This window comes from Eschrichtius robustus, chromosome 3, assembly GCF_028021215.1.
Source record: "Eschrichtius robustus isolate mEscRob2 chromosome 3, mEscRob2.pri, whole genome shotgun sequence".
Taxonomy (NCBI): Eukaryota; Metazoa; Chordata; class Mammalia; order Artiodactyla; family Eschrichtiidae; genus Eschrichtius; species Eschrichtius robustus.
In genome coordinates, this window is record NC_090826.1 from 12,472,629 (window position 1) to 12,494,588 (window position 21,960).

General features: G+C 37.7%; 1 protein-coding gene and 1 non-coding gene across 5 annotated transcripts in view; one reads left to right on the top strand and one right to left on the bottom strand.

Annotated features, from left to right (window-relative positions):
- SPEN (spen family transcriptional repressor) overlaps positions 1–21,960 on the top strand; it is a 91,484-nt gene that overhangs the window by 35,626 nt on the left and 33,898 nt on the right. For 3 of the 4 annotated variants that reach the window (XM_068538963.1, XM_068538962.1, XM_068538964.1), the window contains exons 2-3: positions 651–971; positions 4,069–4,545. In XM_068538963.1, the coding sequence (XP_068395064.1) occupies positions 772–971; positions 4,069–4,545 (677 nt within the window). In that variant the 5' untranslated portion in view covers positions 651–771. Of the gene's footprint in view, positions 1–650; positions 972–2,080; positions 2,231–4,068; positions 4,546–21,960 lie in introns of those variants that run through there. The other variant, XM_068538965.1, reaches the window with a different exon arrangement.
- TRNAW-CCA (transfer RNA tryptophan (anticodon CCA)) lies at positions 12,588–12,660 on the bottom strand. The gene has a single exon. It is a non-coding gene; the product is annotated as a tRNA-Trp (tRNA).

Genomic DNA, 21,960 nt, shown 5'->3' on the forward strand with positions numbered 1-21,960 from the left:
TTACTTTGATTATCTTAGGTATAATATCCTTTTTTAGAATGTAAAAATTCCTAAAAACTTCTGAGAGTCATTTCAGCTAAGTGTTCCAGAAAGGTAAAAGGCAGTTTATAGTAAATACTATATTTAAAAAATGAGAGCAATAAAATAATGTGGTAAAAATGTTTGTAAATATTTGCCTCAAAAAAGAAAAATGTGAGTTTAAAAGCCATTTTTTAAAAAAAATTAATTAATTAATTAATTAATTTATGGCTGTGTTTTGTCTTCGTTTCTGTGCGAGGGCTTTCTCCAGTTGCGGCAAGCGGGGGCCACTCTTAATCGCGGTGCGCGGGCCTCTCACTATCGCGGCCTCTCTTGTTGCAGAGCACAGGCTCCAGACGCGCAGGCTCAGTAATTGTGGCTCATGGGCCCACTTGCTCCGTGGCATGTGGGATCTTCCCAGACCAGGGCTCGAACCCGTGTCCCCTGCATTGGCAGGCGGATTCTCAACCACTGCGCCACCAGGGAAGCCCTAAAAGCCATTTTAAGTTAACTCGCAACCCCTCCCCCGTACATGCATAATGTAAATTGTTTAAAAATAACAAACAGTTTATAAAACTATTTTTGGAAAATTATTACTATGCAACAATAACATTGACTTTATTTTTTTTCAGATATGGCCGCGTGGAAAGTGTCAAAATTCTCCCCAAGAGGGGTTCTGAAGGAGGAGTGGCTGCCTTTGTGGATTTTGTGGACATCAAAAGTGCACAGAAGGCTCACAACTCAGTCAACAAAATGGGAGATAGAGACCTACGCACGGATTATAATGAACCAGGCACCATTCCGAGCGCTGCTCGGGGATTGGATGATACAGTTTCCATAGCATCTCGTAGTAGAGAGGTTTCTGGGTTCAGAGGAGGTGGTGGAGGGCCTGCTTATGGCCCCCCACCATCACTTCATGCACGAGAAGGACGTTATGAGCGGAGACTTGATGGGTAAGTTCCAAGGTTTCTGTAGGCAGGTATTTTGTATTTGATATGGTGAAACAGAAACTCATATTTAGGGGCCCCAGATGGATTTAAAGTTTTGGGCATTCTCAATGTTTCCTAATTTGGGTTGGAAACAGAAGTGATTTCTATCCCAGTGGCTGGTATCTTATGGAATCGTAGAGGATATTTCCTGCAGCTGGTTGGATATCTACTCCTGAGATATAAAGTGGTGGAAGATTTTGTATGGCAGCATCATTTTTGGAGTTACCTGTCTTCTAGAATTAATTATTCCTTCTCTTGGATAATGTTAAGTCTTTCCTTGGATATATCCCTTCTACCTGATGGAGCTACTTGGCTACAGATTTTGTGGTTGTACTATATGGAATATTTCTGGAATATTAGAGCCTACAGATTCTTTTAGAATTTGATATCTGCTCTCAATTTTCACTACACAAAGTGTGCAAACGAATTGGATTGTCACCAAAAAACCTAGCAGACCATATGATTCAACCTCTTGGATTCTACAAACAATACTTTAACCTGGAAATGTGTACTTGGATGAAGAAGAGTGAAGGCAGTGCTTCATTTTCCCATTTTGGATCTACACAGTTTCCATGTTGGAATTATACTCCTTGATGGAATGGGGAAAAATTGAGATGATGGACGTTCCTAAATTCTGGAATATAGCCATTCTTTTCTATTTGCTGGAATGTATGGGATGTCGTGCCGTCAAGATCCCATTAGCCCAGGAGAAGAGGATTACTATCTTGTTTCTTAAGCAAATTGCTGTCCAGTTGAAGGTACTTTAGCTTTGAACACATGGTGACGATCAGTTGTGGATACAGCAATCAAAATTGACTGTGCTGGATGGCTACAAAGGTGAACTGTTGGCCAGCAACTGTGCCTTCCTCATTTGGTGGAATCGTAGAGGATATTTCCTCTTCTGTCAGCTGCCTGATTCATACTTAGGGCTGGACATTTTTGTGAATGTGGATCAATTTATAATTTTCTGCTATCTCAAGAAAGAAGTCTGGGGGTTTGAGAGTTACAGTTTGTCTGGGACTGCTTGCTTCCAGTGGAATTATTTTATCTGGTCATTAAGATTTTTTTTTTCCTTGTGGTTCATCTAAATATCATTTGACACCCTTACCCATTAAGAAGGTGGATTACCCCCATAAGAGGGGCCAAAATTGGGGAAGTTATGTTCACAATTCTCTCCCTAGATTTAATTGGGATTATAGGTCGTGTTTCCACACTTGGAAAAGGTTGGTATGTCCTGACCTGTGTATATTAGCCCCTCTCCTAACCCAAGTCAAACTTTCTTTTTTTCCCACTAACTCTAGAATCATTTAGTACTAATAGATGAATCAAAGAATAGCTATTAGATTTCAGCTCTGCTAGCTCTTGTGCCTGCCTTCTATATCTTCCTAATGGATAAGAACTTTGCATATTTATAAAATATCAGCTGTAGCAGTAATTCTCCTAGAACTATTGCCTGTTGCTTCTGTTATATCATTAATAACAACTCTTACTGATTAACATTTGATAGGGTACTAATGGAATTATTTATGAAATTTTCTCTTGTCTCAAAGGAACACCTCTTGTTTGTTAGACGTTGAAATATCTATTAAAATTCCAGAAATAGTGAATAAAAAAGGAGAAAGTCATTTAATATATTTAAGTAGGAAAGATAATACTGAATTTTTGCCATGCCAGTTGCTTTTAATAATAGCAGTAAAAAAAAACAGCCTAGGAGAAGGTATGGTTGCTAAGTGAAATGGTGGGTGAAAATGAAGGTTAGTGGAGAGATTTGGAGTCTAAGCACGTACTGGGGACATAGTATTAGTTGTAAGATTTTGCCACATATTCTTCATTGGAGAGATTCTAATTCTTCTATGTCTTTCATGATTCCTTAATCACTTTTGATAGAAGATAGACCCAAAGGTAAGGTTGAGAAGAGACTCAACCTCATGTTTGAGATTCAAGTGAAATTGTCTTTTAGGAACTCTCTTAAGTAGAGAACTTAAGATTTCTTTGTAGGATTGGAATCGGTTTTTAATATTAACACATAATTGCATGTGTGTAATTGTACATGCAACAGTTTTGTACTCTTAGATTGACAAGTATTCATGCCCTACAGGAAGATTTTTTAAAGTTAAACCATTGCTAATAGCAGTCTTTAGCGTATCTTACGGTTTCCCAAGTTGACTTATTTCATCAGAGGCAATTTGAATATAGCTGAACCCTAAGAGAATATATTTCCTGTAACCATTAAGTAATACATTAACACATTGAATCATGGAATAGGCATTTTAAAAATTATGTGGAATTTGATAGCACAAGAAGATAAAATAACCATTCTTTAATTAGTTAAGTTTATCATAGAATAGCATGTGGCAGCCCAATATTTTTATATCCCAAGTGGTTTTTTGGTTTGATTTTCTTTTTAAGATTCCATTTTTATTATTAAATGTGATTGTTTGGGCACAACAATTTACATAATTTAGTAATTTTTATAATTACCCAAGAAGTTGAAAGTTAATGAGAAAAAGTTACACTTAACATTTTTTTCTGTACTTCTTTGAAAATGCCCTCCTATTGCTGGGACATGGGCATGCATTGCAGTGGGGCTTTCATGTCTGTGTGAAAAATCTATCGTGGAAATTTTGCATGAAATACACTTGCAAAGTAAATAAAGTTTGGTATATATTTTAATCAGATGAAAGTATAGAAAACTTTCATATTAAAATGAAAGTCTCTTCTTGTTCCATTAAATTTAAAATAAAAAGGAGATGGCATATGTATATTTCTGTATATAAGCCAGAAAATCCCTAATAAAAAGAACAACTGACTTGCAGAACACTAGTCATGAAAGTCCAATGTACAATTACAACAGTGATTTCTCAGCTGTGAAAATAAGTTTTGGAGTCAAGTAAAATGTTAAGCTTATTAGTGTTTGCTTACTAAGTAGGTTAATGCTGTTTAGAAAATGACCAGTTGCAAAGACAAAGACAATGCTCAAGTGAATGTTTGCATGACTTGCTTTTAGTTTTGCTTTCCCCTTTCTGATTGATTAAATATTTTTCCCCCCTCCTAAATGCAGGGCTTCAGATAACAGGGAGCGTGCTTATGAACATAGTGCCTATGGACACCATGAACGGGGGACGGGAGGATTTGATCGGACAAGACATTACGATCAGGATTACTATAGAGATCCTCGCGAGCGGACTTTACAACATGGGCTCTATTATACTTCTCGGAGTCGAAGTCCAAACCGTTTTGATGCTCATGACCCCCGATACGAACCTAGGGCTCGGGAGCAGTTTACACTGCCCAGTGTGGTACACAGGGATATCTACAGGGATGATATTACCCGGGAGGTACGAGGCAGAAGGCCAGAGCGGAATTACCAGCACAGCAGAAGTCGCTCACCACATTCATCCCAGTCTAGAAATCAGTCTCCTCAGAGGCTGGCTAGCCAAGCGTCTAGACCCACAAGGTCCCCTAGCGGCAGCGGCTCTAGGAGTAGATCCTCCAGTAGTGATTCAATCAGCAGCAGCAGTAGTACCAGCAGTGACAGGTAGGTTAACAGCCTTTTGTTGTAACAGATGAGCTGTTGAATAAATTGTTACAAATTTGCTACTGTCAGTGGTACTGATTTTTAGTATAGTAATATTTTTAAAAGAAAGTAATCTTGGATCATGTATATAATGAATGAAGAAACTTTGATTAGCATTGTGGCCATTGAATTAACCATTCTCCCAAGTACTTAAAGCTAAATGATGATTTGCAAATACTGTTTCATCCTCCAGTTGCTCAATATTAAAATTGCCAAAAAGGAAGAAAAGTGGTAACGTTAGTTGTATGAAGCAAATCTTGTGCCACATAATGAACTTTTAAAAGTTCTTAATTTCTTAGGTACATAATACTATTTCTATTATTTGGTTGAAAATTTGTAAAAGCGCTATTTGGGTAAAGATGTATTGGTGAAATATATTGTTGACACGTTTATTATCAATGTATAAATTAACTTATGTACATTTTAACTAATTTTAACATCAAGCTAGTAGTCAATTTATAAGCTCAAGTAGGAAAGCTTTCTTTAAATTCAGGTTGTAACTTTGCTGTTCACTAAGGCTGAGTAAGCTCATTTCATTAGTTGGGAATTTTTTTACAAAGGAGTTTTATTCCAAAGATGAAAATAATAAATTGAAAATAATCTTAACAAGAAACAGCTTAGAAGTTAGGTATATGGGTTTTGAAATAATAGATCGAGGTAGACAGTATACTACTTTTATAATCTTTGGACAAGTTACTTAAGCTCTCTAGGACTCAGCTTTCTCATCTTTTATAAGAACTATGCTTCATAAAGTTATTTTGAATATTAAAATGAAAAAAATACGTAAAGTGCTTAGCTTGATACCCATATATGTTCAATAAATACAACCTTTAATAACTGCTAGCTATAATTACTACTATTCAGTACTTCACATGTTGATAGTCTTTTGAGTATTTCCCATTTCTAGTGATTGTTATTCAATCTGTTAATCTCAGATATTCTAGTTTTAAATTTAGGTGGTGTGTATATTATTTATTTATTTTTTATTTTTTTGTCTGCGTCGGGTTGTAGTTTCGGCACGCGGGATCTTTCTTTCGTTGCGGCGTGCCGGCTTCTCTCTAGTTGTGTTGCGAAGACTCCAGAGTGAGCAGGCTCAGTAGTTGGGGCGTGTGAGGACTTAGTTGCCCCAAGGCATGTGGGATCCTAGTTCCCTGACCAGGGATCCAACTGGCATCCCCTGCATTGCAAGGCCGATTCTTAACCACTGGACCACCAGGGAAGTCCCAGGTGGTGTGTGTTTTAAATTTACAAGATACAGATTCTTCAGCCTGATTAAAAATGCCCAGATTATTTTTCCTTTAGTATTGCCTGTTTAGAATTAATTTAAGAAAAGTAAATGATCATGGAATTGATAAATGGCTCCTTTTAGGCCTCCTAAATTTTCAAATTCAAAATAATAAATGGAAACATTTTATATATCTGTCTGTCTATCTAGATATAATTCAAACATTCTAGAAGATGTAGCATATTATAATGAAACAAGCACTTAGTTTAGGAAGTCAGGAGAGTTAGGAAGTCAGGACAGTTAGTTTCTGGCTCCAGCTTTGCAGCTCTGTGACATGGGTAAAACCCATAACTTCTTTTGATTTCATTTGGTATATTATTGAGTTAAGTGATTGACAGTATTCATTTTAATTTTATAAACTGATTATAAAATCTTGTCATGATTCACTTTCTTCTACGTAGAATTGTCTAAGATACTCAAGTTTTTAGTCATTTTCCCCAGACCTACCTCATTAAAGGGATGGCACTACATTCCACTGGATCAAACCTTTTTTTAAAAAAATAAATTTATTTATTTATTTATTTATTTTTGGCTCTCTCTAGTTGCGGCGAGTGGGGGCCACTCTTCATTGCGGTGCGCGGGCCTCTCACTGTCGTGGGCTCTCTTGTTGCGGAGCACAGGCTCCAGACGCGCAGGCTCAGCAGTTGTGGCTCACGGGCCCAGTTGCTCCGCGGCATGTGGGATCTTCCCAGACAAGGGCTCGAACCTGTGTCCCCTGCATTGGCAGGCAGATTCCCAACCACTGCGCCACCAGGGAAGCCCTGGATCAAACCTTTTTGAGAAGCCAACCAATTGTGGAAGTGTGGAAGTTAGAGGTGAAACATAATTCACAGCTTTCAGGATGGCATTGTACTTTGGGTGGGAGTTACAGTGGTTTGAGATCTGGCCCTTGGCATTGTGGGCTCAGAAGCTTGAACCCAGAGGTGATCTGATGAATTTGATGGAGCTAATTCCCTATTTACATAATCAAAAGAAACAGTTATATGCTTCTGAATATTTACATTTAGAAAGATAACTGCCACAAAGGCAGGATGAGCTTGGAAAATCTACATGGGGACTAAATTACAACCGTAGAGGATATTTTCTCTTCTGTCAGCTGCCTGATCCATACTTAGGGCTGGCAGTTTTTATGATTTAGGGCTGTGAAGGATATGTATTCTTCTCTTCAACAAGAAGAGACGAATTTTAGGCTAGACAGGGAACATTGTGAGCAGAAGGAACAACTTGAAGAGACACGAGTGGGTGGAAGAATGTTTTGAGAACAGCAAATAATTTAGTATGACTTAACCATGCTCATGTTTTTGGGTTTTTTTCTTTATGCAGAGTTGAGCCGTTGAAGGATTGAGAAGGGAAATATCTTGTTGAGATCTGCTTTAGAAAGGCATCTGGGGACTGAGAATAGGAAAGACAGAGATTCCAGTTAGGAGACTCTTTCAGTATTTCGGAGAAGGCAAACTTGGACTATGAGAGTGCCTAACTTGGGAAAAGCGGAAGGGACATTGTATTAAGAATCAGATTATGTTGATTTATGAAGAACAGCATCAACTTTTTTTGAAGATATGACCAAATGATGAGCCTTTTGGTGTCATCCTGTAAGAAAAGGGCCAGGTCTTCCTTTGTGCACACTGCAGAGCCAACCAAGTGTTTTTATTGCCCTTCTCTGAGTACATGTTCAAATAGTTGAAATACTTAGATATAATTCTTAGCTAATAGGAAGGTAAAAGCAAAATTGATGTAAATAGTTAAAAGATTTGGTCATTATATTGTGATTGATGCAAGTACAGAGAAATAAAATCCTTTAGGGTTCAGAGTATATCCATTATCCCTGGGTTCATCCCCCCTTTTATCAGATGTCCTCTTTTCCTCTATAATTATATTGATTTCAGAATGTAATATTTTGAGGTGTTATGTCAACTCAGAATGTTTAATGCCCTTTTGGAAGAACTAAGATCTTTTTTGTAATCTTTAAAACATGATTGTGAAATGGTGACATTCCAAGTCCTTTAAAAATGTTTAAAAGCAACATGTTATAGTAGACAAAATATAGCTTGTTTTATCTATAAAAACAAGTTGCTATTCTTTCTGTATGACTGACTGGGAAATTAATCATCCTCCATCCCCCTTAATTGTTACAGCTTTGGTGAACAGATTCCTAGCAGTGCATTTCAAATGACTAAACGTGGGATTGATGACAGTCTAGTTGTGAAGTCCTTATAAGTGATACACTTAATGTTTCTGCCAAACTATTCACAGTATTTAGCTGGTGAGAAGTTTGGGGGAGGAGGGGGGCTTAATGTTACACACTTTCCTGTGTGCAGCCCTGTGCTGCTGTATGTCTATTTCGTTCTCTGCCTTGGTCATTTAGGGAGTCCCTTTGCTTTTCAACATAAAAATTTAAATACATAAATTCCACAAAAGCATTTATTTTAAAAGTCCTTGATTGAAGTTGAACGTATTTTATTTCTGTAGTTCCCTATCAGTTTTTTTTTTCCTATCATCTTGTAAGAATTTGCTTTAATTCAGGCTAAAGGAGTTGAAGAATTTATTGAAATTAAATTAGTTCATAATATCCTTTTGTACTATCTTAAAGTAATTTTAACTGAGATTTGTTTCTCCATTGTTTACTTTGATCACAACCAAAGATGATTAGGCTGGCTCAGGGTCCCTGAACCTTTTTTTTTTCCGGCTGTGCTGCGCAGCTTGTGGTGGGATCTTAGTTCCCTGACCAGGTATTGAACGCAGACCCTCAGCAGTGAGAGTGCGGAGTCCTAACCACTGGACTGCCAAGGAATTCCCGTTTTAAATTTTATTATTATTATTTTTTTGGTCCCTGAATTTAGATGCAGGGGAAAAAATTACATCTTTTCACTAACCTGAAAGTGAATTAAGCATTGCCTCCCATTATATGAAAGTAGCCAACAAAAAAACAGTAGATTAACAGTATATGACTGACTTTGTTCTCAGTATAAATACACAGGTAATTTATGATTATTATAGTTGCAGAGATCTCAAAATTGGGCTTATATTAATCATTACTGGGAAATAGTTATTAAACTCAAGTGTTAGGTATTGTTATTTAATGTTAATAAAGACATTACTATATCACAAAAATTTAAAACATTTTAATAACTATGTCAGTATAATTTGTTTCCATTTAATTCCTATTTTATTTTATGCATTTAGAAACATTATTCTGAAAAGGAGTCCATAGACTTCACCAGATTGCTGAAAAGGGGTCCTGGCTCCTTTGGAGCTGCAGTTAGCCCTTGATTCTATATCCTATAAAGGTTCACAGAATGAATGAGGGGAAATGGATGAAAAAGTAATGGGAGGGAGTTGAGATTTGGATAATCCAAAACCTTTTCTTATTTTATCCCTTCCCCCTCAGTAGATTACTTCCCTAAATCTTCTTTCAGGCTAAAGTTAACTTTTTTTGGCGGGGGGCCCCTGCTGTGAGTCATGTGGCATCTTAGCTCCCCTACCAGGGATCGAACCCGTGTCCCCTGCATTGGCAGGCGGATTCTTAACCACTGCGCCACCAGGGAAGTCCTGATCTAGATGTTTTAAATTACAGTTTCTTAGAGGGGGAATTGGTATTCAAATATCCTTTTGTCTGATTTCATGAGGAAGTTTTGCAGTTCATTTAGTTTATGAGAGAGAACTTCCTTTCAAATTCATGTAGAAAAATTTTCAAAATTGCTGTCATTCTGAAGCTTTGTGGAAGAACATGGATGAAGCTGAAAATGTAGTTCCCAGTGGTTATTGGATATGGTGGCAATGCATGTATCAGAGTGATAGTGACAGTGTACTTTCCATTTCTCTTAAAGTATGCTTATTTAGAATGTTGATTGGGGGAAGGAATGCTCATTTTATTACCTGGCTATATAATTTGTTATGATATATATTACGTGCTAGAACCTGTCAGATACGGCACCAGTTTTAACAAGTACATATATGAAGTAAGAGTCAGTTTCTTAAAGTTGTTAAAGGAATTAATAATTAGTGGGTTTTTTGGTGATCGTTGCAATGCTTATAAAAACACATTTGTCTGAAGTTTTATCATCAAAGGTGATCTTATCTATAATAATGAATAGTAGATAATTTCTGTTTAGCCGTGTGTGCTTTGAAGAGAAATACACCCCCCATATATATTAATGTATACATAAATTTTGATTTTTATTTATTTATTTGGCTGCACCGCACGGCATATGGGATCTTAGCTCCCGGACTGGGGATCGAACCCATGCCCCCTGCATTGGAAGCACGAGTCTTAACCACTGGACCTCCAGGGAAGTCCCTATTTTTATTTTTATTTTTATTTTATTGGTAGTATTTTTTTCCATTCTCATCAGTGGCAGGCAAAGTGAAGAGCCCATATTTTGGAAACAACATTCCTTTGTAGGCTATTGTGTAGTTTGTTACTGGGCAGTAAGCTATACACTTCTGTCTTTTGGGGTCATGTTAGCCAGCCAAGCCTTTTTTTGTGCTAAATATGGAAAATGGACGTGTTTGCTTTCTAATTGCTCTGGTGGGCTTAACTTTCATTATGGAGATTTATAAATCAGACTAGTTCCTTTCTGTTTTTCCTTTTTTGTCAAGTACCGCATTTCAGTAAGTCTTTTGAGAGGTGTAGTTGTTGCCAGTTTTAGCGTTCTGTGCGGAATGGGCAGTTGGCTTCGGAAACAAGTGCGGGACTGACCCATATTTGCTGTATTGGGAACCTTGCTTTCATTTCGAGCCTCTGCTGCTGGGGAAATGAGAATGAGGTAGGCTTAGATCTGAGAATAAACGAGGAGAGTTCATTGTGCGCAGCCTGAGCAGCCAGTGCCTCTGAATATGGTGGGGAAAGCTAGGAACTGCTTGTTTGTGACTCAAACCAGACTAAACTGGAATCATCCAGTTTGAGTTGGCTGCTTGCCACCTCCCAGAGGCTTCCTTATTTTGCCAGAGTTTTTGCCTGGCCCTCAGCCCAGGGGGCGGGGCTTGCGCACTGTGACCTGCCGCTTAGGGGAGGAGAGGCTGTGAAGTGGGTGCCAGTTAACCCAGGTTTGTTCATGCGAAGGAGGCACTTCAAGTAAAGGATTGAGGAGCCGAAGACTGGAAGCTGGTGTGAATGCTACTATTTTCAGTGCATCTTTCCGTTATTACTCCCTTGCTTTAACTGTAACTTTCTGTCTTATGCCCCTTTGAAACTAAGGCTTGAAAAACAGCTTCTGCCATGCTGCTGCTTGGGTACATCACAGCATGGTCTGCGTTTAGTATTAAAGAATTTATTACCAAAAAATTAATTAATTACCAAAGTTCCCCAGGAACTTGCTTTTAGTTGTTAGTCTGTTTGCAGTAAAGAACTCTCTCCCATGCCCCTTTTCATTCTTTCCACTGGGGTTGTGCTGGAGTTTATTTTGGTTTGATTGATTGTTAGGTGGAAGGAATGAAAATAGGTTTCTGGGGTAAACTTGTGACTTGGTATCTTGTGAGTTTTAATTTAACCTTGAAGTAAATTTTTTAAATGTTGCCTTAAAAATTAACAAAAAGTAATTCACATTAAAGTCCTAAACAACAGACTTTAAAATTAAAAATGCTATGCTAGATTGTATTTGTTTGATTTAGAAGCAAACTCTTACAAAAAAATGCTTAAATTGCATATTTTTAGTGTCATGACTGCTTTGTGCATAGCCTCTATGTCAGCTTTCCTCTTTGACAAGGGAGTTAAACATGGCCTAATTCCTGATCAGAGAACACTCGGAAGTCACTAAGAAATATTAAAGCCACAAATAAAGGGGTACATTTATTTTTGTCTTTATCGGCACCAGGGCTATATAGAAAATGTAAGTTCCTATAACCTTGCTTATGTTTTAAACTTTTGGAATGACATCGAAATCTCTGTTAGTCTTTTTTACTTACGGTGAAAGTTTACTCAGAGCAGTTTCAGAGACCTTGTTATTCTCTTTTATCCTTTTTGGGTTGTTTTCACTTGGAGGCCTTCTATGGTCATTCTCAGAAGTCATGGTATAATTTTACCCTGCCCTGAACAAAGGGATCATCCATGCACAGAACTAAAGGAAAATGTGGTGTTCTCATTTTAAAATAAACATTAGCATTTTCTGAAGCTCAGAATAAGCCAAGATTTCATTACCCACACCCTCTCCTTAATTTTTTTAAAAAAATCTGTGTCTTAGACTACAAACTAAGTGCTTGCCTTTATCTATAAAGGGTAGTTTTGTGATTGTTTCTCCTATGAGAAAATGGAAAGAGCACCCTCTGATAATTTATTTACTTAAATTATTAGTCATTACTTAATCTAAATGCCGTTAGGGTTTCCTGCTGCTACAAATTGTATAAAGTCACTTCTGTGGAACATCTTCCTAAAAGTCTACTTTGTAGGATGAATGAACTTCCTCTTTCCAGGTAGACAAGATAGTGAAATATATTTTAAAATTAACTTTGCAAAAACAGAGTTGGTTTTTCCTAAGAATCTGAGTTACACTCTTTTTAATTTAATTTAATTAATTTATTTATTAATATTTATTTGGCTGCGTTGGGTCTTAGTTGCGGCACATGGGATCTTTCGTTGTGGCTTGTGGGCTTCTCTCTAGTTGTGATGCATGGGCTCCAGAGTGCATGGACTCAGTAGTTGTGGCATGAGGGCTCTCTAGTTGTGGCACATGGGCTCAGTAGTTGTGGCACCTGAGCTTAGTTGCGGTATGTGGGATCTTATTTCCCCAACCAGGGATCGAACCTGGGCCCCCTGCGTTGGGAGCTTGGAGTCCTAACCACTGGACCACCAGGGAAGTTCCTAACATGGTCTCTTATTTAAGGCTGATATGCTTGTTTATTGGGCAGCTTTCTGGTTCTAGAACTAGGTTGTCCAGTACTGTATCCACTAGCCACATGTGGCTATTGAGCACTTGAAATTTGGCTAGTCTGTGCACCAATACTGATTCACACTATAACATGGATGAACCTCAAAAAAATGCTTAGTGAAAGAAGATGGTACGAATCATATGATTCTCTTTATGTAAAATGTCCAGAATAGGTAATTACAGAGACAGAAAGTAGATTAGTGGTTACCTAGGGCTGAGGATGGAAGAGAATGGAGAATGCTGCTAATAGGTATGAGGTTTCTTTCTGGGGCAGTGAAATGTACCAGAGTTACATTATGGTGATGATTGCATAATTCCATAAATATACTAAAAACTATTGTATACCTTTATTTATTTTTTATATTTTTATTTTTTAAAATTTTATTTATTTTTGGCTGCGTCAGGTCTTTGTTGCTGTGTGCGGGCTTTCTCTAGTTGCAGCGAGCAGGGGCTACTCTTCATTGTGGTGCATGGGCTTCTCATTGCGGTAGCTTTTCTTGTTGTGGAGCATGGGCTCTAGGCGCATGGGCTTCAGTAGTTGTGGCACGCAGGCTCAGTAGTTGTGGCTCGCGGGCTCTAGAGCGTGTGGGCTTCAGTAGTTGTGGCACTTGGGCTTAGTTGCTCCGTGGTGTGTGGGATCTTCCTGGACCAGGGATTGAACCTGTCTGCCCTACATTGGCAGGATTCTTAATAACCACTGCGCCTCCAGGGAAGCCCCAGTAGAACTATTTTTAAAAATACAGAATTTTGATGATATAGCACAAAAAAAAGTATTACTGGTTTTTATGTTGACCGCATGTTGAGATAATATTTCAAGTATATTACATTAAATAAAACACATTAAATTTCACCTGTTCTTACTTTTTAAATTTTATTTATTTATTTATTTATTTTGGCTGTGCCGGATCTTAGTGCAGCACTTAGGATCTTCGTTGCGGCATGTTTAGTTGCAGCATGTATATGGGATCTAGTTCCCCGACCAGGGATTGAACCCTGGCCCCTGCATTGGGAGTGCAGAGTCTTACCCACTGGACCACCAGTGGGTAAAAGTCCCTTACTTTTTAAAGTGTGGCTATTTAAACATTTTAAATTACATTTTTGACTTCTATTAAATTTCTGTTGGACAGCACAGAATAGAAATGAGCTCTATCAAGATAGAATGTCATGGAGTAATTTATGCGTTGATTTACTGCTTTTTATTTTGTTTAAAGAATAGAGTCCACTATTTTTATTCTCAAGACCCTTCTGTTCTTTTGAAATTATGGATTAATGGAAAAGGCTCTTGGGACTTATAAGCTTAAAATATATATTGAACTGTTTTGCAGATTCTGTCTTTAACAAATTTAGGATTGGTCAGGCTAAGTATTAAAATGCATGTTGATTTCCAGGGTGGCCAAGGGAATGTCTCAGCTGTTGAAAAACTTTAATATGTAAGTCCCCAAATAAATTAGTTTAATCCCCCAAGAAGAAAATTAAGTCATCTTAACCAGAATAATTTTTTTTAATTAAAAAAGAAACACACACACACACAAACCCTTAACCTGAAGGTAATTTTGAAGCGATGGCTAATACTTTTGATAGAGGTTTAAAATGTGTCTATTAACAGGCATGGAGTTCCGGTGTTGGAATTAGAATAAGACACACATTTTATAGATGCTCGTCTTGCTTCTAGATATGATTTATGTAACCACACCTGGGGAGTTCCATGGTTCTTTGAATGTTATTTTTGATTGTGTGGGGAGGGGCACAGTAGCTTCCTGAATGTGCTATGTCATGGTGGTTGGAGCCATTTGGAGTGTAGCTTTGTGTTTGTTTCCACTGGAAGAAACTGCAGAGGAGTTGTTTAAGTAGAAGGACTTTAGGCTGGAGTTTCTTAGTGAGTAATTTGAAGTCATTTGTAAATAATTAAACAAGTGCATCAAACAGTGGGTGGCTTTAGGCTTCCTGGTGGGGAGTTAGGTGCCCTTCTAACCTCTTGAGTATGGAGCTGCCTTAATAAAGAGTTCAGAAGTGGGAAATAGCAAACTTTTTTATTCTGGATAGTAAGGAGATGTAATTAGCACCAAAGTTAAATTGGAAAAAGGCAAAACCCGAAGTTCAAATTTACTTGCAGGTGTGGTAAAGGCTACGGCATTTGTACATAACCATTTGGAACTTAAAAACAACAACAACAACAACAACAACAAAACGGTTTCACGTGATCTGTATGCTTTCTTGGTTTATGCCTTTTAAACCATTTAGTTGTTCATATAAGAAATATATCTAGTTTTTATACTGCATGTGGTTAAGGAAGTAAGAAATCCCACTGTTACAATTAACAGTTTAGATCTCTCCTGAGTTTGTCCCTTGAGTGAGGCATCCATCCCATGGATGTTCTAAGGGCTTTGCTGCCGTACAGAAAGATTTCTTGTTCCTTAGGCAGGTGTGTTATATCTGCTTATTAACTTCTAGGGCGCCTGCATGTTTGATGGTTTTTGCTTCCAGTTACCTGAGTAGCAGGTTTTGTGAGTCTTAAGGGATTGCCAAGAATGTAATGACACTGCAGGCCTAGGCTCTTTGGAATTTAAGACAGAAGTACTCTTGGCCCTAGAGTAAGGGCTGTGTTTTGGACACAGAATATGTAGAAAAATAATTTTTTCACTTTATCCTCTGTGAATTTTGTACTTAGCAGAATCTGTCTGAAGCAGAATCTGATCACATATCTGCCCCCCAAAAATCTGTTTTAAAAAAAAAATGGTAAGCTGCACTTTGTGACCAGATCTCTGCTAACCCATCATCTTATAATTCTTAAAGTTAACTAGGGAATTTTTTAGGGTCCCATAAAGCCCATCAGCAAATACGCCACGCGATTCTTAGTAATAGATTTATAAGAGCATAGCCGCTTTCCATTTTTGCTATTGTTATTAGAACACTTAGTTTTGAAACCACGAAATTATGGTTTTAATGCCAAAACTTGTAAGCCTTCAATTTTTAAAAACTTGTGGTAAAAATATACATAATGTGAAATTACCATTTTAACTTTTTTTTTCTTTGAAATTAGATCTAAGTTGTTTTTGGTTTTTTTTTTTTATAATTTATTTTATTTATTTATTTATTTTTGGCTGCATTGGGTCTTCGTTGCTGCGTGTGGGCTTTCTCTAGTTGCGGCGAGCGGGGGCTACTCTTCATTGCGGTGCATGGGCTTCTCATTGCAGTGGCTTCTCTTGTTGTGGAGCACGGGCTATAGGCATGTGGGCTCAGTAGTTGTGGTGCACAGGCTTAGTTGCTCTACGGCATGTGGGATCCTCCCGGACCAGGGCTCGAACCCGTGTGCCCTGCACTGGCAGGCGGATTCTTAACCACTTCACCACCAGGGAAGTCCTGTCTTCCTTTTTAAGACTGAAAAATATTCCTTCAGGCTTTTTTTGGGGTAACCTTTAATTATGCAGCAGTCATCCTATAGATTAACTATTTCCATATTCCTTTTGTTTAATTCTACTAAAAATAGTAGTAAGCTTAAAAACATTAACTTGTAGCTGTAATTGCATCCCAAAGAGTTACTTGTGCATAACCACACATAGCATATTTAAGCTCAATTTTAAACAGTATTTTCCACCAAAATAAGGTGCTCTTTAAAAATCTGTCTTTAATGATTTTGTTTTTTCCTTCATTTATGTAAACTATTGGACTTTAGAATAGGAAGATAAATAAAACCATTTATTTTAATTACTGTGGTTGAATTTACCACCACTTTAGTGACCATGAACACGAAACATGTTTAATCTTATCTACCTATAAAATGGAGCCAGTACCTGTCTAAGGTTTAGGCATGCTTGATATTTATAAATGCTCACAGGGGAAGGCTAGGTGGAAACTAGAACTCAAGAAAAGTTAATTTTTGACGTCTTAGATTTTCTGTTATACTTAGAAATCCTTAGGAAATAAATTATTTTTTTATATCAGCAATAAAAACTGATTGCAGTGAAAGGAAAAAGTACTGCTGGTGGATTATGGCTCTCTTTCTGCTTCTACCTGTTTCTATTAAGAGAAGACTTACACACACACACACACACACACACACACACACACACACACACTTAGGGATATTACTCAGCCATAAAAAAGAATGAAATAATGCCACTTGCAGCAACGTGGATGGACCTAGAGATTACTATACTAAGCGAAGTAAGTCGGAGAGAGAAAGACAAATATCTTATGATATCACTTATGTGTAGCATCTAAAAAGATGATACAAGTGAACTTACTTACAAAACAGAAATAGACTCACAGACATAGAAACAAGCTTATGGCTACCAAAGGGTAAAGAAGGGGGGAGGGATAAATTAGGAGTTTGGGATTAACAGATACACACTACTATATATAAAATAGATAAACAATAGGACCTACTGTATAGCACAGGGAACTATATTCAATATCTTGTAGTAACCTATAGTGGAAGAGAATCTGATAAAGAGAATATAAATAACTGAGTCACTTTGCTGTACACCTGAATCTAACACAACATTGTAAATCAATTATACTTCAATTAGAAAAAAACAAATGATGAAAAAAACAAGGAGGAAAAAACTTCCTCTGTTGTCAGTTTTACTCTATTAATTTATTTAGTCATAATTTTTTAAATCAAATCTTTTCCCATTAGAAGCCTTTGTGGTTTCTAATGATAGAAGAAGAAATATGTGGACCAAAACAAAATTGAAGTTAAAATATTGGTTCCATAATTTAAAAATGCATTTTCACTGTTTAATATATTAATACAGTTTTTCTCAATAGGTATCCTAAATACCAAGAATTTAGACAACTTTTCATTAACTTTGGCTCTAAAGAGTTTAATTTATCATTTATACAGTCAAGTCCTAAAGTGCTTTCCCCGTTTCTTTTGCAGTAGTTGCAGAATCACCAGTTAGAGCTGACTCATTTCTCTGAAATCATTTCTGAGGAACTTTTAACCTTGATAAGCCAGGTTGTGAGACCTCTTGATTCAGCAGAGCCTTATTGACAAAACCCAGCAGGTAGCCTGTTACATTGACTGGTTTGGAATCTCATTTTTTTCTAAGGCGCAAAGAGAAGAACAGTTCATTTTTGTTTTTGTTTTTTTAAATATTTAATTAATTAATTTATTTATTCATTTATTTGTTACTTGGTTGAGCCGGGTCTTAGTTGTGGCACATGGGCTCGTTCGTCGCAGCACGTGAACTGTCAGTCGTGGCATGCATGCGGGATCTAGCACCCCCACCAGGGATTGAACCCGGGCCCCCTGCATTGGGAGTGCGGAGTCTTATCCACTGCGCCACTAGGGAAGTCCCAAGAAGAACAGTTCATTTTGTACTTTACTTCTTAGGTCATGTTTGTATGTGTGTGTGTTTGTGTGTGTTAAAATAACATAAAATTTACCATTTTAACCATTTTTAAGTGTACCATTCAGTGGTATTAAGTACATTCACCTTGTGGTGCAGCAGTCACCACTATTCATCTCTAGAACCCTTTCATCTTTCCGTTAAACAACTCCCATTCTCCTCTTCCCCAGCCCCAGGCTATGCCACCATTCCTTCTGTCTTTATGAATTTGACTGCTCTAGTTGCCTCAAAAAAACTGAATCATACAGCATTTGTCCTTTTGTGACTGGCTTATTTCACTTAGCATAATGTCCTCAGGGTTCATACAAGTTTTAGCATATGGCCGAATTTTCTTTCCCTTTTAAAAAAGGCTGAATAATATTGCATTGTATATAGATACCACATTTTGTTTATCCAGTCATCTGTCGCTATATACTTGGGTTGCTTCTACCTTTTGGCTGCTAAACATGCTATGAATGTGGGTAAACAAATATCTATTCAAGTACCTGCTTTCAATTCTTTTTGTTATATATCCAGAAGTGGAATTGCTGAATGATTGTGGCAACTGTAAGTTTTTAAGGAACTACCATACTGTTTTCTATAGTGTCTACACCATTTTACTTTTCCACCAGCAGTGCACAGGGGTTCCAATTTCTTTACATCCTAGTCAACATTGTTATATTCTGTTTTTTGATAATAGCCATCCTAATGAGTGTGAAATGGTATCTTGCTGTTGTTTTGATTTGAATTTCCCTAACAGTCATGTTGAGCATCTTTTCATGTGTGCCTTGGCCATTTATGTCTTCTTTGGAGAAATGTCTGTTCAGGTTCAAAGATGCCCATTTTTGCACCTGGTTGGTTGATTGGTTTTTTTTTTTTTTTTTTTTTTTTGCTGTTGAGTTATGTTGTCATTCTTAAAGGCAAATTTTAAAATGTCTTAAAGTTATAAGACAAAATACCCCCTTAAGCTCTTTATGCAGAATAGAAGTTTTATTCATTCTCTGACCATGGTACTTGATGAGAAAAAATCTAGTTGTGATACTAAACTACCATCTTAAGTCCCTAGTTTGAGGGTAAACAAAGCTATTGAGCTGAGAAACAATTTTAACATGAATTGGAGTAGTTATCATTGATGTAAGCCTTACTAGAGTAGGGGTAGCAGTACTATATATTTCACCCGTTATTTGTTCAAAATTATAAAATAGTTTTGTCTACAAATACTTTGACCCTGCTATTGACGTGGCAAAACACATACTGTAAAAAGCTATTTGCAGTTTCTCTTTTTGTCATGTTTGCCAGAATCGAGTGACATCAGAACATTTTGGATCCCAGCTTCTTCTCAGTCTAATCTTTAGAAGTTGACCTTTTTTTTTTTCCCCCTGTAAGTTTTGGACTTATTCAAAGATTTTTATGAAGTGATGTATTAGTAATAAGGAAGAACAGTGACTGTAAGGATCCTGCATTTGAATTGCAGCTTAAAATTAGCATGTTGGATTTTCAAAAGAAGGGAAAGCGGTCAAAGAAGGTAATGTAGGCTGGGGTTTCTCAACCTTGGTACTATTCACTTTTTAAAAAAAAATAAATTTATTTATTTTTGGCTGTGTTGGGTCTTAGTTACTACGTGCAGGCTTTCTCTAGTTGCGGCAGGGGGAGGCTACTCTTCGTTGCGGTGCGCCGGCTTCTCATTGCCGTGGCTTCGCTTGTCGCGGAGCACAGGCTCTAGGCACGCGGGCTCAGTAGTTGTGGCGCACGGGCTTAGTTGTTCCGCGGCATGTGGGATCTTCCCGGACCAGGGATCGAACCCGTGTCCCCTGCATTGGCAGGCGGATTCTCAACCTCTGTGCCACCAGGGGAGCCCCCACTATTCACTTTTGAGGCCAGATAATTCCTTGTTGAGGGGCTGTCCTGTGCTCCGTAGGATGTTTAGCAGCATCCCTGGCTTCTACTCACTAAATGGCAGTAAGCTTCCCCACCCACCCACGGTTGGACAACCAGAAATGTCCCTTGGGGCGCAAAATGGCCCCAGTTGAGAGCCACTGATGCAGGTATTCACAATTATAGGATTTATGAATGAAATAGAATAGTGCAAAATCCACACTCTGGACTTTGTCAGATATTTAAAGCACTGTTTTATGTGTTATAATTGTGCTTTTGCTTTCATCCCAGAAAAATGTCTATTTAAAAAAATCATCTTCTACAAAGTTCTAGGTGACAGGGTCCATGAAGTGTTTTTGTTTTTACAGTTACCAGTGATTTTTCAGTCAGGTTATTAATATATGTCAAAGTCCTAGAGTCTTGGCTAGAACAGCCATTACTTTTCTTGAATAATTAATCAAACATTAAAGAAGAAAGACATACTTTGCAGTTTCCAACAAAGTAATATTTTCTCAGAAATTTTCATTTCACTCTTAGATACTGAATGTAGTTAATACCTTCATTTTATCGAGCTTGGTGTACTTTCCTAGGCATTAATTTCAGTTGCTTGGATAATTCAAATCAGTAATTTTCTGGAGTCACACATCCATTACATATTGGGCACCATGCTAGGCTCTGTTTACAAAGATGAATCTAGTCTTGGACTTTTAAGAGGCTGGTAAATGAGTAGTTATAATACAGAGTGAAAGGGTTTGAGATAGACATTGTAGTAAAAGAGGCTTAGAAATACACAACTAAGAAATCAGTGAATGCTATGGGGTGGGGTGGGGATGTCAAGAACAGCTGCAGAGCAGGAGGTTAACATTGGAGCTAGCTAATCCTTGAAGGCAGGGCAAGCAGGGAGGGACAGAAAGGTGTCTTCAATAGGAATAGGTATGGACAAGAGCTCTCATGTTCTTGCTGTATGCTAGGCAGAGTGCTAAGTACCTTACAATCACAAACTCATTAAATTTTCACCATAGCCCCTCGCAAGTGATAGGTATTATCACCATTTACATACAAGAAAGTGAAGTATTAGAGAGGAAGTAATTTAACCAAGGACTTATGTCTAATAAGAAAAAAAGGGGGGTGCCCATGATTAGAAACTGGTATACTCTTTTTTTGTTTGTTTTGGCCACGCTGTGCGGCATGCAGGATCTTAGTTCCCCGACCAGGGATCGAACCCGTGCCCCCTGCTGTGGAAGCGCAGAGCCCTAACCACTTGGTGGCCATTCCTGGGCCACCAAGGAATTCCCAAAACTGGTATACTCTTATGTGGATAGATCATTAGTGGGTAGGATAAAGAGTGACAAGGGAATGAGAATAAGCGACTAGAAAATTAGTTTGGGGCCAAGTTGTAAAGGGTCCCCTCTCTCCCTTGTTGAACAATGTGGAGCTGTCAGAGCTGGAAGGTTTGGAGGTAGGTGGAGAGTCATAGAACCCTAGAGTTAGCAGGACCTTTGAAGGTCATGAGGTCTGGTATAACCCACTAGGGAAATTAAAGTTTAGAGAGGCAAAATGTGGTACCTTACCAGACTGAACAGTTGAGTATTTCCTTCCTGATTTTCTTATAAAACAAAAAAGACAGAGACTTAATTCAGGTTGTATCAGAAGTGGTAGAGTTGAAAATGGAATTAAGATAACATCAGAATGCCTACTAAGCTAGTGGGGTTTTTGTTTTTAGTTTAAACTTTCTGGGCTCAGGACCCTTTTACATTCTTAAATTATTGAGCTTTTGTTTACTTTGTAATATCTATTGACATTTACCATATTAGAAATTTAAACTTTAATTTGAAAATTTTATTAATTCTCCATAACTTTTTTCTTTCCTTTTAAATTATAATAGTTTATTTGAGCAAATATCTATTTGAATTGGGCAGCGCCAAACTGGAAATGGTTAGGAGTGTTCCATCAACAGGAGCTGGGGGAAAAGCTTTTAGAGAGAAAAGCAAAGCAGAAAAATTAGTTGATCAGTTATAGC